The sequence below is a fragment of the Alexandromys fortis genome, unplaced genomic scaffold (assembly GCF_014885135.2).
Source record: "Alexandromys fortis isolate MF-2015 unplaced genomic scaffold, M_Fortis_MF-2015_v1.1 scaffold_50, whole genome shotgun sequence".
In the NCBI taxonomy this organism is placed as follows: Eukaryota; Metazoa; Chordata; class Mammalia; order Rodentia; family Cricetidae; genus Alexandromys; species Alexandromys fortis.
Genome location: NW_026067932.1, coordinates 4,315,330 through 4,332,173, shown reverse-complemented (window position 1 = coordinate 4,332,173; position 16,844 = coordinate 4,315,330). Strand labels below are relative to the sequence as shown.

Genomic DNA, 16,844 nt, shown 5'->3' with positions numbered 1-16,844 from the left:
GCGACTACAAGAGAAGCTAGGTTGTTCATGAATGTACACTTAGACACTTACAAAAGAGCCCTTTCTTTCAGTGTGTGTGTGTGTGTGTGTGTGTGTGTGTGTGTGTGTGTTTAAATCCTCTGCTATGGACACTTAGATTTTCTTCTGGTTTTTCAATATTATAAATAAAATAGTAAACACACAAGTCTTACGATGTCTCTGAATATTTTCTGAGGTAAACTGGTAGAAACAGAATTAACAGGCCACAAAGTATGAATAGTTCAACAGTCAAACTACCCTATAGATATGTGCCTGGATCACTGATGATCCTGCTATTAGCACTGATCCACCCCATTAAGAAATGTGAGCCTCGGCAGAACTGAAAAAGCACCAAGGTGGTAGAGGTTTCTTCTTAATGGTGACATCTAGAGGGTGGTGACAGAGATGATGTAATATACACGACACTATCATCTATAAGTGCAAAAGAAGAGGCAATGAAACCTAGTCATGAAAACATTGACTAAATATCAAATAAATACTAATAATCTTTATTTTGACATACCAAGCATTCTCTTAAGGAGGCTTATTTGAAGCAGATACAAGTCAAAGATTGCTTATACTGGCAGAAACTCCTTCAAGAAATTTTCTTGGCGCCTAAACTGAGAGACGGAGCACTTGCCTAATACAGAAGACCCTGGGTGGATCCCCAGGACAGGGGTCAGGGGAGGATCAATCTTTATGGAAATTAAAATGCTATCTTAGGAGCCATGTCCAAGACCAGCATTTGTTTTAGCAGGCTAGATTCTCACATATGGGGTAGAGGAAAGATCCCACTCAGGAACTGAGAAAATGAACAAAAAGTATGGTATTGACCCACTGATCCGAACACTTACCGTCTCTGACTGGTGAGAACATGTCACCTAAACTACTTTTCCTAGTATCATCAAAGCTGGAGAAATCTTGACTTTTTCCACCATCTGTTTCCTTAGATAAAATATCTGTATTTATGCTTCGAGAAGACAAGCCTTGGGAGAATTGGATACAAAAATCAGTGCTTTGATATACATCTAAACAACTGTTACCACCAGAACTAGATCGCAAAAATGAACATCACCCATACTGTGGCAGTTTTATAATTGAGCATCAAGAAAAGCAGCAGAATATGTCAGTGAAGGACTTTTCAAAACAAACAGCTCATTTGTTCACAGGAATCACTACAGCAGACAGCTTCTACAATCTGATGATTGTATATGCTTTTGCTGCCCTCTTAAAGTATATGAAATACAATATATGACTTTTATGCTTATGACTGTATATAAATGAGTAAGACAGATCTACCAGGCATAAAGCATGACGTCTCAAGTACAACAGCAGCCAGCTAACATTTGTTCTCCAACTTGCAGAAAGGCCTCTTGCCTCCACCTAAAGTCTTCTTTCACTAAGAGTGGGAGTTAACTTCACTCTCGGGATTCCGGAGCTAAAGGACTCAGTAACTCACACTGTTGAGAGTACCAGACTCGTAAAGAACAGTGCTGTAGACAACTGTAAAGGGTTGCTAGTTAGTGCATGGCTTTCCAGCTAAGGCTTTGTGAGAGAAACCATAGATCAGAACCATCCTGCTTAGCCTAGGGATGTGAGTGAGGAGGTGAACTCCAGCTCCTGCCCCGGCAGCACACTGCTGCACTTTTCAAAAGGAGCTTGACTGGGCACCTAAACCAACTGCTAGAAAGCCAAAGCCCTGTGTATCACAGCACTGACAGAGTTTCCAGCAGTGCTTTCAGCCTGGCTCAGCGACACACACCAGTAAACCAGCACCAGGAGGCTAAGGAGTCCAGGGTTAGCTTGGGCTACACAGGGAGGGGAATGAAAGGGAAGAATGTGGGCAGGAAGGAGCTTGCCTCCTTTTTTCTACATTCTTAACATCTTTGAATGAATGTTCTAGCCTTTGAAACAGAACAGAGGGTTAGTATCATAGAAAAACAGTACAAAAGCCTTAATTTTCACTTCTTAAAAACTGTTATTTCCTACTTAAACTGAAAACCAGCAACAAATCTATAGAGTGTTTTTTTTTCAATAACTAAGTTGGATAACTCCAGTAGAAAGAGGAATTTTTAAAACTTTAGATTAATTGCTGATACACTTTAAAGTAAGTCATCACCATGGTCACAACAGTATCACTAATACTGTGGTTTACTGAGAGTCTCATGGGCAGGGACACATGTTCTCAGATTGCCATAATAATCTTAAAGATTAAACATTATCATAGCAGATAAACAATGAGACAGTAGAGGCCAGAGTGGCTCAGTTAGAACAGTGCTTGCAGTAGAAGCTGCAGAGGATCCCCAGACCCCACAAGGAAAGAAGTGCAGGGTGCCCACAGTCCCGGCAATGCGGAGGCAGAGGCATGAACCTCTGTAGCAACCCAGAGAGAAACCCTGGGGACAGTAACGAAGGACTGTGGCACCCAAGCTGTTTTCAGGCTTCCATGCACAGAGGCACAAACCTGCAAGCTGACAGGTATTTCAAAATCATCAGAAATCTGTTTGTGGGGACAAAACAAATACTTTGCCTAAAATTTTGAGACTGTTAAGAGCTGTCATTAATCAGTAACCCAGCAGACCCAAGCCTTCATTTGCTGAGTGCAGTAATCCTTATAGAAGAACTACTTATTAAAAATTGATACTTGAGTTCACAGTTTATAAACTATCATTTTAATCTTTTAAAGTTATGAGTAAGAACTGCAGACTCATTTATGAAAGTCATGGCAAATTTTCATAATACAATTAATTTAGCATTTTAGGAGGCATATAGTTATATTTCAAAAATATTTCTTCCAAATAAATAGCCACAGTGTTTGTCTCCAAGTTCTTAAATAAGGACCTAGTTGTTTGTATGTTTTGACCACTCTGTGAGAGCGACAGAGACCGAAACGGGAAATCGACACTATCAAAGTCAACACATTTGGTTTTGTCAAACTTTGGTTTGGCTGCTATTTACAAGTGGTAAATTCATACTGAGAAGCACGGGCTTGTCCTGCAAAGTGAAGGACAGGGTAAGGTGTTTTCTGAGACTTCAGACTGTGGTCCTAGCTCCTACTCCTGGTGCAGTGAAGTCACTCCTACATCGCACCTTCCCAGGCTGGAAGGAGTCAGTCAGCAGGGTCGTTAGAAGAGACTACCCACACACTATAACTCTCAGTTAACAAACGAGCAGTTTAACGTGTGCCAGCACTATGCAGCATTTCAAAATACCCTACACCTGACTTACTTTACATTTGTGATATGAAACATTAAGAGCCGTAAGTTCAAACCAAACAGACAGCACTGGTGTTCCCACTCTTTGTTCATGACGTAACAAAAAATCAGCCAGTCTGAGGAGTCTTAAAGAAGGATTTCTGAGTCAGCATTTTGCAGCTAAAACAATCGCTCTTTCTCACAACTGGAATTCAGTTAAAGAGAGTTAGTGCTCCTAAGAGATCTTTAACAAGGCAAATTTAGTAAGCTTCATCTCTTCCATGGTATCTACAAGTGAGTTTTGCCTAAACACTCAAATGAGTCCCAGGTTCTCAAAAAAGTGCTAATTATGTAATATTTGGGCAAAGACAAAGCCCTCAGAACACGCTGACATAAGCAAAATTACCTGCTTTATCCTGAGCAGCAACAGCTCCTTTGCCCACGGCTGTAGTCACAGGCTGTGGGAGAACTGTGGCAACAGAAGGGGCAGTTGCTTCCCTGACGGTTCCAGAATTTTGAGCAGCCCCACTGCTGCTGCTCACAGCAACACTCCGTTTGTTCACTGATGTGCCCTTATTTGAGCAGCCTTTATTTAAACTTGCCTGAATGGAAGAGAATATTTAAAAGCTCGGGTTACTAATGTGTCATACTATACATTAATATTTTATAAATGCCCTCCAAAATTAAAAACTTAATTTTTCTTCCTATTAAGCTTGCTGGTATATCTGAATTCTGGTCTAAACAAAAATGCATTTTAGACTACTTTTGATGAGGGTTTACATAAGAATTAAATATTAAGTAAGTTTAAAATCAAGTATCAGATAGCTTTATACTAAAACTATGTACAGCGTCACCATATAAAGTAACTATGAAGAAATACAATGCTGTATTTAGTGGACAAGATATAACTTTCTTTTTCTGAGCTAGGAATTTTTAGTACAACTGAAAATATTGAAAAGAGAACATTTCACCTTCGTCAGAGTTGTAGAATACTGAAATGCTATACACTGTACAGATGTCTTGTGGGCACTGATGGTTTTCACGGGTGATTTCATCATCCTTAAGTCGTACTGATATATTTTCCCACGGGAAGACCCAATAGCCAAAGTGGCTCCATCAGGCATAAAATCTACTGCAGTCAGAGGAGTGTCGGCCATTAAAGTTTTCACCAGCCTGTGGAAAAGGAGGTGCAAATGCAAATACATCGGTACATCTAGGAGTATAAGCTTATATGACACAACTATTTATCGAAAACACTTATAGTTTCGAGGACATCTTAGACATGCAGGAGCTGTAAAGAAATGCACATTCCACCCTGCTTTTGTTCTCACATAGCAGGGCACAGCCTCCATTTTCCAGGTAGACCACCTACTTCCTGGAGTCATTACTCTATGGCAGGGATATGGCAAGTCCCCAGTGTCACTCCACAAACAGCCAGCAGCTTGGGGGAGTAGGCACCACATATCCAGTTTCCACTTAGTGGCCTGCTTGTCTCTGGGGGTCTGCGACCTTTCACTGAGCAGATGCTACTGTATTCTGAGTTGTGCATCTCTTGACCAAAAGCTAAAAGCAACACAGTTCATGTGGCCAATGGAGACTGACTTGCTCTTTGCTGGTCTATCTGGTACTAGACAAAGAGGAGAAACAAAGGCTTACTGAGCTTAGAGGCTGCCAGATAGTGAAACAAGTCACTCACTAGAGCACTGGTGCAGCCAAACATTGCAGCGCTGGAGTGCTGGTACAGTGGAGCGTTGGTGCATTGGAGCACTGCAGTACCAGTGCGCTGATACACGGGAGCACTGGAGCACTGTAGCACTGTAGCACTGGTATACTGGAACGCTGCAGTGCTGGGCACTGGTGCACTGGAGCACTGCAGCACCAGTGCACTAGGATTTCAATGGTTCAAAGATCATCGATGCATTCAGGGCCCACATTCCTTAAAAATTCCCGGTAATGTCTGGAGACTATAACTCAGCAAATGTCACCGTGCTTAGTGAGGAGACACCAAAAACAGTGTTGAAATATAGTGCTCAGGATGGCACCCACAACAGAGAAACACTAGGCCAAAATATAATTAGTTTAGGAACTCTAATACAGAAAATAAATTTCAAAACAAAACTGTTTTAAAAAATGTTTAGTTATACTTTACAAAAGAATCTTAAGACTGATGAAACGAAGATATACAATGAAGAACCTCTCCCTCCCTCCCTCCCTCCCTCCCTCCCTCCCTACCTCTCTCCCTCCCCCTCTCCCTCCCTCTCTCGGTCTAAAAGCATCCTAATGTCCATGCCATATCCATTATTCTTTCATACATGAGAAAACAAAAGAAAAATTTCCTATCAGATACATCAAATGTACAAATATTAGATCCTCTTGATAGAAATCAGATGCCTGTGTAAGTCAGACATATCTGCTAATGAAGTAACTGTATTCAAGCATGGACTTGGGCTGGGGATCTAGTTCAGTGGACAGACGGCTTGCCTAGCATACAGAAAACCCTAGGTTGATGCTAAGTACCACATAAACTCAAGCATTCAGCAAGAGGATCTCAGGTTCAAAGCCATCTTCAGCTAACTGGCTAGGTGAGACCAGACAACAGCACACTTACTTCTTACTTGAAGTGTCATAGAGGATGATTCTCTTATCCAGGCCTATGGTTACAAACAGCAGTTCATTGACAGGAGAGAAACAGATGCCTGAAGCTGGAGCCTTGTGTGTACTGTCAAAGCTATGGTATGAGCTCTGACTGTTGACATCCCAGAGGGTCACTACTCCATTATCCGAAACACTGCCGAGGAGAGACTTCTTAAACAGGGAGTACTTCACGTGCCGGACAGGCTGTGATACAAAGACATGCTGCTGTGACTGCCACAGTCATAAACATCCATACACGTGACTGAAGTCCATCACTTCTGTCTACACCGGGTTAGGACTTCTCTGATTTAAAAGGATAGACATGCTTTGGCCACAAATCCCACCATATTACTTAATATGCTAGAAGATGGCCCTGCAACATTTCCATGCTCTAGTAGTTGAGTGTCTGTCATAATTTTATGATCTTGGAGAACACAGCTTTTTCAATTTCCTCCATTTCAACTGTTAATACAAAGCATCCACGCTGACTCTATTAATTCACCAGGCTCAGAACCATAAATACAAGGCACAGCCACAGTCAAATCCCAAAAGAACACTGGGAGAGAATGAAAATATTTTACCCTCATTTCCTTTATTCCCCCTTAGACTCTGAGAGGCACTGATTTGTGTGGGGCCTGTGGAACTGACAACCCAGCACAGAAGCCCAGCAAGGCGGAAGTAGAAAGGAGGGAGTGGGGCAGGCTGAACCTGGTGGGAAGGCATCAGCCTGAGGGCAGTGCTGGCCTTTCTCTAACACCAATCCCCCACCAGGAACTTCCTTTCTAGTTTGTCTGGCCTAGAAGATTCAGGCTGAGTAAACAGATCTTGGACAAAATTGATTGAATCATATCTTCTTCCCCTAAAATAATGCTTTTAGATTTCTATTGGTATCACACAATTAATTTTGCTTTAAAAACCTCATAATCTACTTAATTCTAAGATTTCTTTTTGTCTCCCATAACAAAAATTAAGAAATAACATAGAACAAAGTCTGACTAAAGAAACATCTGTTACCAAACACTGATGGTAAGATAAATTACTGTTAATTCATTAATGTGGCTCCTTGTTCTCATATAGTTAAAGAGCGCAAAAAGAAAATGATGAGTCCTTTAGTTTCCATTTTTGTTGGCAAAAAAAACCACAAGCAGGTGAAGACACAATCTTTCTTTTGGTCTATATCTGAGGGAAAAAAGAACTATGTGGAGTTTTTTGTTTGTTTGTTGTCTTGATTACCACTTTTAGTCACTATATTTTTGGTTTGGGGTAAGGCTTCCTTCCTTCTGCAGTCCAGGTCAGCTTGAACAGGTTCAGGAATGTTCCTTTCCACAGATTAGGGAAGAATCTGAAGCTGTAGCTAGCTCGAGGAGCCATGCCTAAGATCCCGAAGGTGACTGGCACTCCAGTAGGCAGAAATCACAGTTCAAGCTCACCTTAGCTAGTGAGCTGGAGGCCACACTAAACTATAGGAGACCCTGTCTCAAAAATAACTTTTATTTCTAATTTAAAAAACAAGACTAAGAGAGAAAATGTCTTTGCCATAGCCATAGATAACTGCAGCTTTCTAAATTATTCAAAAGAAATACTGTATAAGTCTTAAAGATTAAACAGCATAAAATGTAAATTTTATAAGTGCAGTGAACAAACAGGATTGCTAATTTTTCTCCTGTGTAAACAATTCTCTTGCATAGATAAAATTGTCATAGGCAGTTTTGGGATGCAGTTTGGATTTAAGTGTAGGAGGTGTGCTATGTAATTAAGTTAAAAGGCCACCAACCTCTGGCCCTAAGTAGGCATTCTTAGACGGGCTCTATGAGGCAATTATAATCTAGGGATACAGGTAAGCTCTGAGCCACAAACACTCCACCCCTAAGAAAACAGTTTGTTGTCTTCCTCACCTCTGTCTGACTCCCTTAGGGAGACAAGCTATTGTCATCAGTTGTGTAAGTTTCTGACCCCATACTAAATTCAACTGTAAACTCACAACTACATGAAATGGCTTACCATTTCTGGTGGTACCATAAGTACCTTTCTGTACACACTCCTGTATGTGCAATGGGACAGAGCAGATCCCTGGGGTCACAGTCTACTACATCACAGTCATGTCAGTAAAATGTCTCTATTGGATTTCAAAGCTGAATATAAAAATGCACGATGACACCAATTTATCTCCTCCAGTTTCCAACACATCTATCACTTCCTAAAACTGTTGATCTGAAATCATTTCTATTTTTGTTGTTTATACTTTTCAGAAATACTAGGTTGAGAATATTAGACAAACGTTTTTCTTAAGAATTGTCTATTAATCTACTTTTCCTATTTTCTACTGAGATATTATGAATTAGTGTTAATTTGCAACTTTTTTAAAATTGTTCTTAAAAGTAATGTTCATATAGACTATAATACTTTATTCACTTCCTTTTAATTTTGTTGATTCTCTTTTTGTCAGATCAGAAACAGTCTCAAGGTTTCTGGACACCACCTTCCCCCTGTGGATTGTTCTCTGCAGAAGTTCTGTGGGGTGGAGTGGGGGTTCAGCTTCCTGTGGTTCCTTTCTCTGGTCAAAGGCACTCTTCCAGCAGGAAGAAATCATTTCAGACCCCTGAATCCCTCCTTCATTTATCTCAAAGCCATTAACCATACACTGATCACTGAGAGGACATTAAAGGTCTGATGTGGGAGTGATTTCTTATTAATAAAGAAACTGCCTAGGCCCCTTGATAGGCCAACCCTTAGGTGGGTGGAGTAAACAGAACAGAATGCTGGGAGAAAGAAGCTGAGTCAAGGAGTCGCCATGATTCTCCCACTCCAGACAGACGCAGGTTAAAATCTTCTCTGGTAAGCCACCTCGTGGGCTACACAGATTATTAGAAATGGGTTAGATTAATATGTAAGAGCTAGCCAGTAAGAGGCTACAGATAACGGGCCAGGCAGTGTTTAAAAGAATACAGTTTCCAAAAGCTAGCCGTGTGAGCGGCTGGGTGCCGGGAACGCAGCCCCGCCTCTCCACACTACAAAGGTCTACTCTGGACAGGAGAGCAGTTACCAGAGGCCGGTTCCCCTGTTCCTAGAGCACTTCAGTCCCCACTTCACCCTCGATCCCAGTGGAACTCTGCCCCAAGTCACCACTGTCTGCTGTCTGCTCCTTGGGCCCATTCATCCCCCACAAACTCATTTATCACCCCAAGAAGTACTTTCAGCTCCCCCTTTCCCTTCTCCATTTTGAAGCATAGCTAAGCAGATAAATCTCATTATGTTACTAGGTAAACACACACACAATTATTTAAGGAGTTTTGAGTCAAATCAAGAATTTTATAATACAATTATGCTTCCTTGTTCATTATCAATTCAGTTACTTTAAATAGAACTGGCATCCTACAGTATTTCACAGCCAAAAATCACAAAATTAAAGAAAGGGATGCTTAAAATGTTGGTCATTGCTGTCTTTTCCCAAGAGACTATAAAACATTTTTATATTTTACTATTTTTATCTTTGATGTTTTTAAATCAAACATCAAAGACTATCATAGTTTGCTAGACCTGGCATTTTCTGAATACATGGGTTCAAAGTTTCCTTTCTTTTTAAAATACATTTTCAACTTTTCCATTTTTATATAACACTTAATTTTTCAATGTTTAAAATTTTTCTTGGTGAAGCATGTCCCATGTTCCTTGAGAATTCTAAACAGCTCAACACTTGCAGCACTGCTAACTTGCTTTCTGAGCGCCCTCTTCAGCTTGCGGCCTGGGGTTCAGTTCTGAGTTACTAAGAGCAGTGCACATGCTTAAAGAAGGGCACTGACTCAATACTGCATAAGCCTGTGCTTGTGTGGGGGTGGGCAGGGGTGTAATGGAAGCTGTTAGAGGTTTCTGACCATGTACAAGAATCAGCAGGCTGCTGCAGGGGGACTGTGGCATCCACTAAAATGCTGACGGGACTGTGGCTGACCACAGCTTGGATGTTCATCACCGCTCACCCTTGCTACACCCCCTTCACAGGCCTGGGATGAGCCTGAACTGTCGGTTCTTTCTGCCAGACTCGATTACTAACCTACAGAACAGACTGTGAAGCTGTCTGCTGGGTTAATTTGTCCTTTGCAAACTTACACTCTAAAGAAAAGATGCACCTAGCTGATTCAGACAGGACCAGGAGAGAGTTCACTCACTAGACCTCCCACTCACTGATCTTTATTAGACCCGCAGAACCCACGGCATCTGCTGCTCAGACCATCAGAGCACAGTCACAGAAACAGACACTGAGACTCTGACCGCTCCCTGCCCACTCACCATCTACGGCTGAAATATTAGCTCCTCAGCGAGCCTGTTCCTAAATTTTATTGAAAAAGGTCAAAAGCAGAAGAGATTTTCAGAATATTATTAAGATACAGTGCAAGCGATTATAAAAAATTAGAAAACTATCTAAAATAGGAGAATCTTTAGGTAAACACAAAGAGTGACATTAAGTAATAAAAATCAATCACTGAAAATTAGTGAGAAGGATCAGTGTGATCATACCTGGGACATAACACAGTGACAAAAGGCAGAAAACAAGTTTAGACAAAGAAAATGACTTTGTAAGAAGACAAAGCTATGTATACAGAAACACGTAACATAGTATTTTTCAAATAATTTCCATTAATGTTAGGAAGAGAAAAACAAGGGGAAAATATCTTTCAAAATAGGTACAAAGTAGCAATTTATTTTATGCTCACATAATAATAAGACTGCCTTAAGAACATAACACAGAGGCTAGGCAAGAATGTAACAGATGCTAAAGAAATACACAGGTTATTAAGGACATGTTGTCATGCCAAATGTTTCCCCAGTATAAATTATACTAATGCTCCTATAAACTTAAGGATCACTAGTCTAGAAATAAAGTTCTGCAGTCAAACTTTTTTTTAGCATGAAGTCATGTAAAACATAAAGTGAATTATAATTAAAAGTTTTCTGTAGAGCCAGAAATAGAACCCAGAACTTCTTAGGGTTTCTACAATTGAGCTATATTCCAGCCTTAAATTTATTCTTTACAAAATAATTATCATTTTAAAAGATGAATAATAATCACTTACAGTTACCAGATCTCTGTACTCTTAATAAATAGGCTTATTAAGACCTATAAAATCTACACATAAAACAAACTATTCACTTAAGGAAAACCAGTGGGTTTAAACATGTGTATTTTAAATACATCTGTGGTGTATTTTAAAATCTTGCCTGCTTTACCCAAACTCCCTTTTTAATCTAAGGCATCAATAATACAGATCCACACTTTTAACTGCTTGGGGAAAGGCAACATGGGTTAAACCCTCATCTAGCCCAAGCTGCTGAACTTGCCCAGTGCTGACATGCAATTACAGCTTGAGAAGCTGGCAGCCAGTAGCTCTGCAGAAGCAATGTATTTCTTTTTCCCATGGAGAAAAACACTGCTCCACATAGAACTAATAGATTCAGTTCATCTCAGAAATTCCAAAATTAGACTCTGGATATATCCAGGAAATCTCCCTTCTGATGAATTTCAGTCTGATGCAGATTCTGGGAGACGTCAAGGACTTGTCACTCTCTCTAAGCCAATCTGGTGATTATTACAACCTCATACCCTTGATTGTTTACAGAAACAAAAATAACATTTTCAATTTAATCATAGATACGTCTTGTGTCTTGTCTACTACTCTTTCTTAATAATCCAGACCCCTAGGCACAATAAAAACAACCAACACAAAACTGAGCTGAACAACAGTATACTTGAATTTTAAAATGTCAACGTCTGACACACTTGAGATCTTATGAACAATTAAATTTTTAAACGAATATTTAATATATCTGAAATCTCAAATGAATTTTAAGAAATCTTATAACAGAAATTTTCATGAATGCTCAAGGGGCAGTTCTATGCTTCTGGTAATGTCAAACTGCAACTAACCAGTAGGGAGAGAACTAACGTAAACACATTTTCAAACACTCCCAGTGTGTTAAGTCAGACTTGAGTGTGCAGATCCCTAGAACTGATCTTATATATAAAGAAGCCACTCTACTTTCTTGCCTATGTATTTTTCTCTTAATGGTATAGCATGAAAGAATATGAGATAATACAGTATACAAAAATAACCCTTTGTATTTGGCAAGAGGGAAAAATGCAGTCTAATTTTTCTTTACCTTTTTATTGATACACCCCCCCACTGAGTCTAGTTCGTGTTTCCTATATATACACATATTTAATGCTGCCCACTTAAGTACTGGGAAACCTACAAAGGACAACTGTAGTTCTGCCTCACGAGGTGGAGCCTCATTAGAAAAATAGTCTTAAGTACAAAAATATGGTTCTGGAGACAAATCACAACTTGTAAAGTAGCAAGGGGTTGAGAGGAGCACACAGACTAAAGATGTTCAAACCAGGTTGAGGAAGTAAATCACAAGAGTGATTTTAATGTGAGTTCAAGGCCAGCCTATTCTATAAGAGCTAGTTCCAGGAAAGGCACCAAAGCTACAGAGAAACCTTGTCTCAAAACAAACAAACACCAAAAAACCCACTCCCAAGAGCAGCTACCACTCATTCATTGATCTTAGCCTAGTGTTGCCAAGTAAATGCAAAGCCCACTAAGGGTCCTTCAGAGGTACAGCTGCCCTAGGAGGAGGCAACATGCCCAGCAACATCTGTCTCAGGTTCTGACTGCTCTGGACTGGCACTACACATGAGCTGTATGCATTCTTGGTTTCCTAAACAGAAGACAAACTTCATCCGGTTTTCTGATAAAACTAATCAATCTAAAATCTAAAATCTAAATTCAATTACTGCACACCTGGAGACATCTAGTGTTCTACCTGTGACTAGTCGTGACCAGAGAGGAAGGGAGAGAAGGAATTCTACAGGGGGTGGGGTGGGAGGACCTCAGAGCTTTGAAGAGGGAAAGGGAGACAATGGAGTGGAAGGTCTTTACTGGGGAGAAAGGATAATACAGAGAAGAAAAGAGGCAGGGATTAAATAATGCTAAAGATGTTTGAAAAGGTCATAGCAAATCATATTATTTTATGTTTATCTAAATTTACATAAATACGTATATGTGTACATACACACACACACCAAATGAAGTTATGGTGGTAAAAAAGCCAGACTTTTTAAAAATTCATACAAGTTTTTTCATACTTTTTATTCATACAAGTTTATGAAGTTATATGCCCCTAATACAAAACACAAGAGCCAAAGCCCAGTATTTCTCAACCTGTGACTAGCAACCCCTTTGGGAACGAACAACCCTTTCACTGGGGTCACCCCAGACCATCGGAAAACACTGTTCCCATCAAGATTCATTACAGTACCAAAATTACAGTTATGAAGTAGCAATGAAAATAATTTTATGGTTGGAGGTCACTACCACATGAGGAACTGTATTAAAGGGTCACAGCATTCAGAAGGTTATGAACCACTGGTCTAGACTATCCAAACAAAACCTCAGTACTAAGCATGAGAAACTTCCTTTTGATCATTGATCAGGAAAGTCCAAACAACCCCCAAAACAATAGAAGCTAGCACCATTGCCCTTGACTGCCTTCTACAACTTGAAGGTAAGACGCCTCATATTTTTGTCCCAGGACTTGAGGAATCAAGCTGGTACCGACAGGAGCTGGATGGAAGGCTCCACCCTGAGGACTTATTCTCAGAGTCCTGAGAAAACATACTAATAGTAGCAAAGGCTGTATAAGAAGAACGCAGTGCTTCTTAGTGACCACTGCGTGGGAAACAGCAAATGGTAGCAAGTCCTCTATGTTGGCAATAAGTCTCTAGCAAACTACAGGAAGCAGAGGGCCATATCTAATTTGTATGTGAAAAGCCAGGCTTTTTCATATTTTTTTTATACTTTTTATTCATACACGTTTATGAATATGCTATGTCCCTAATATAAAACACAAGAGAAGAAACACATTACTCTAGTTCCTTACAAAGATGTGTGACCAAGATGTGATTGTTTACAGTAGCTCCACAGCCTGAAGGTTTAGGCTTTAGATGACCAAACACAAATAAAGAGAAAACATAGACAAAACATAATTGGTTTTTACAGCAATAATAATATTCTAAAGAACCAATCTGTGAAAACTAAAAGCATTAATCCATAAAACCTGGAAAGCACTATCATCTCGAAAGGATTTGTTGTTCAGCAATTCTAATTCTCACACTGCATTTGTCAGAAACACCCAGATGTTTAAACGCTGTCAAGAACAAGCCACATGCTGCACATGGACGGCACCCAGTCCCGGCCAACACTGCACTCTTACCTCCTAGCCTGTTCTTACTCCTTCCCTCCACCAAATCCCTTATGTACCTTCCTCCTTATTTCTGTCATCTCCTCCACATGAAACACGCTTTCTCCCAGAGTTCTAGATCAGCCTCTTAAAGGCTCAGTAATTTCTAAATATGTTCAGACAGCCACATGTTTAGTCTTTACCCAGGTAAGGTGCAAAGCCGGGCATGGCTGCAGACAAAGACATAAGCTGTGGTCCCCATTATAATGTGCACATGTGGAGACCTAACTCTAAGAACCCAGAGCGCAGCAACTGGAGCCACTCTGTCACACTGACACAGCAAAATCCAACTCTCTCTCTCTCTCTCTCTCTACGGTCCCTCCTGTGCTCCTGATTTTCTCAACTTTTCTAAACCACTCCCCCAACTCACAGCTTGTTCCTTTTTCCTCACACACATGGACCTCAAAAGGTGATATTTGCCTGTCCAATTAAGCATCCTTTAAATTTTCCTCAAGTAGCACATATTATTAAAATAACAATTAAAAAAAAAACCTTCTTCCAGCAAGCAACAAAGATCTCTTGTCTTTTACCTAATACTAGTTGTGGCCAAAGCGGTGAGAATAAAAAGCCTGGTATAAAGAGCTCACATGACTACCTCTCATCCCTCTGAGACTAAACACAACATATCTACCTTAAAAGATCTACCTTACTGGAATCATCTCTAAAATTTTCAAGAATGTCAGCCAAAGAGTGGATTCATTAAGACATTTCTCATGCCTTTAAGAAAAAAATTAAAACTATTTTTTTGACAAAGGAAAACATCTAATTGACTAATTTTTTTTAAAAGTGTTCCTAAAGATTTCTGTACTTACCTGATATGTATGAGTAAGCGTTGATTCTTTCAACTACTACATGCTTAAAAAAAATTTCCTCCAAAATTTACTTGACTCTATCTAAATAAAATAATGTCCTATACATGACAGTATTCATGTGTGTACCTGTCTTTACGGCCAATAGTTTGAATTGCACAACACTTCTGTAACAGAAATGCCATGGGAAGATTAAAATCCTAGTCTTAAAACGGTATTATTAGCAAATAGTTACATTTTGTTATAAAGTTATAGTATCAAAAGATCAAATATTTAACTGTATAAGTAAATTCATATAAGCATTCTAGTATATATTAGCTTATTATATCTTTGTCAAACACTGTCATTAAAAATTAAAACTTATTTTATGTAAAGTAATTCAAAATATAATTAATCAACTTAAATTTGGGGGAAAAAAAAATACCGTACCTGATTACTTCCATGGCCAAAAGGTGTACTGGATGTATTCGTGGTTACGCTGTGCAAAACAATCTCACCACTGAGAGACCCAGAAGCAATGTAGCAATCATTCCAATTGTATGCCACACAAGTGACTTCAGCTTTATGATCCTGAAGGAAATGAATACAGGAACAGCAGCCATTAACCCCACATTCTGATGAACAGAAAAGAGCGCAGCTGTCAATCAACACCTGTGCTAACATTTTCCTTCAACACAACACTACTGAGCTGATTGGGAAACCACACAATCCACGTGGAGTCTCCTCAGAAGACAGTGTTCAGGGCCGTATTACATGTCCACGGACTCTGAAACAATAAACATTCTAGAAGGCTAACTTACTTAATGTTCACCTTAGAGAACTGACTTCCACTGATAGATAACATTAATTTGAAGTTAAATATTTGCTCGAGTATTACTGTTCAACTAAAGGTGCTGAAATTAGCACCAAAACGATGGAACAAATGTTAACTGTGTAAATGTAAACAGTGGCATCAAGGGATCAAAGGAAGAAAAACAGGTGTCACTGTCAAATGATCTGAGAGAGAAACATAAAATTAAGTCCAACCTTAAAGGATGAGTGGGGAGTGGCAGTACACACGTCTAATCCCAGCACTAAGGAGCATGAGCTCGAGACTAGCCTGTACTACGTAGTGCTCTAGGCTAGCCTGAGCTATATAGCAAGGTCTTATTTCAAATGACAAACAAAAGCAGAGGTGAGTTATGGGGAAAGGAAGGAAACCAGACATGACCAAGTGGGAGAAAAGCAAAGAAACATCTGAGCCATCAGACAGCAGCTGCTCCCACTGGCTGAGCACCTTTTCAGCTGGGACTAACAGGCCATCTAGTCAATCTGTAAAAATCCTAAAATCAATGTCATTTGTACCACTTACAGATGAGGCTCACAATACAACGAAAAATTAGGAGACCGGTGCCATCTTATATATGTGCTAAGAGACAACTAGTATTCCACTCCAAGTCCAACTCCAAAGCCCATGGCCTCCCAACACTGCAGACTGCCTACCAAATATGAACAGCATCTACTCTGAGGGAACAAAAAGTTCAAAACTTTGAAGAAACTGAGTTCACAAAGAGTGTTCCCAAACATCAAATCAGAGATTTTTAGCAGAACATGTAACACTGACCTGAAGGGTGGGGTTTTTGTTTTTCTTTTTGGCAATATAGTGTTATTTACTGACATAAATATACTCAACTTGATACAAAATAACTGATTATCAAGACTAGTGTGGCTAGGGACACCACACTCACATTATAACTCTATCCAAAGATCCTTCAAACATTCCCTCTCTTCTATCAAAGAACAAGTGCCTGTGGGATATTTTTTATGTTGTATGCAAAGACACAAGCAACATCCCTGTGCATTGTTGTCACAGGGAACTAAGAGAGTCATCCAACAGAAGTTCTGCCACTTTGTG

The 16,844-nt window shown here is 39.8% G+C and overlaps 1 protein-coding gene across 3 annotated transcripts in view; it reads right to left on the bottom strand.

The window, feature by feature from the left end:
• The window catches only part of Nedd1 (NEDD1 gamma-tubulin ring complex targeting factor), a 36,685-nt gene that overhangs the window by 9,036 nt on the left and 10,805 nt on the right, over window positions 1–16,844 (bottom strand). For all 3 annotated transcript variants that reach the window (XM_050145713.1, XM_050145714.1, XM_050145711.1), the window contains exons 5-9: window positions 15,380–15,520; window positions 5,821–6,050; window positions 4,184–4,385; window positions 3,619–3,814; window positions 873–1,004 (exon numbers count right to left, since the gene is read on the bottom strand). In XM_050145713.1, coding sequence (XP_050001670.1) covers window positions 873–1,004; window positions 3,619–3,814; window positions 4,184–4,385; window positions 5,821–6,050; window positions 15,380–15,520 — 901 coding nt within the window. The remainder of the gene's footprint in view (window positions 1–872; window positions 1,005–3,618; window positions 3,815–4,183; window positions 4,386–5,820; window positions 6,051–15,379; window positions 15,521–16,844) is intronic.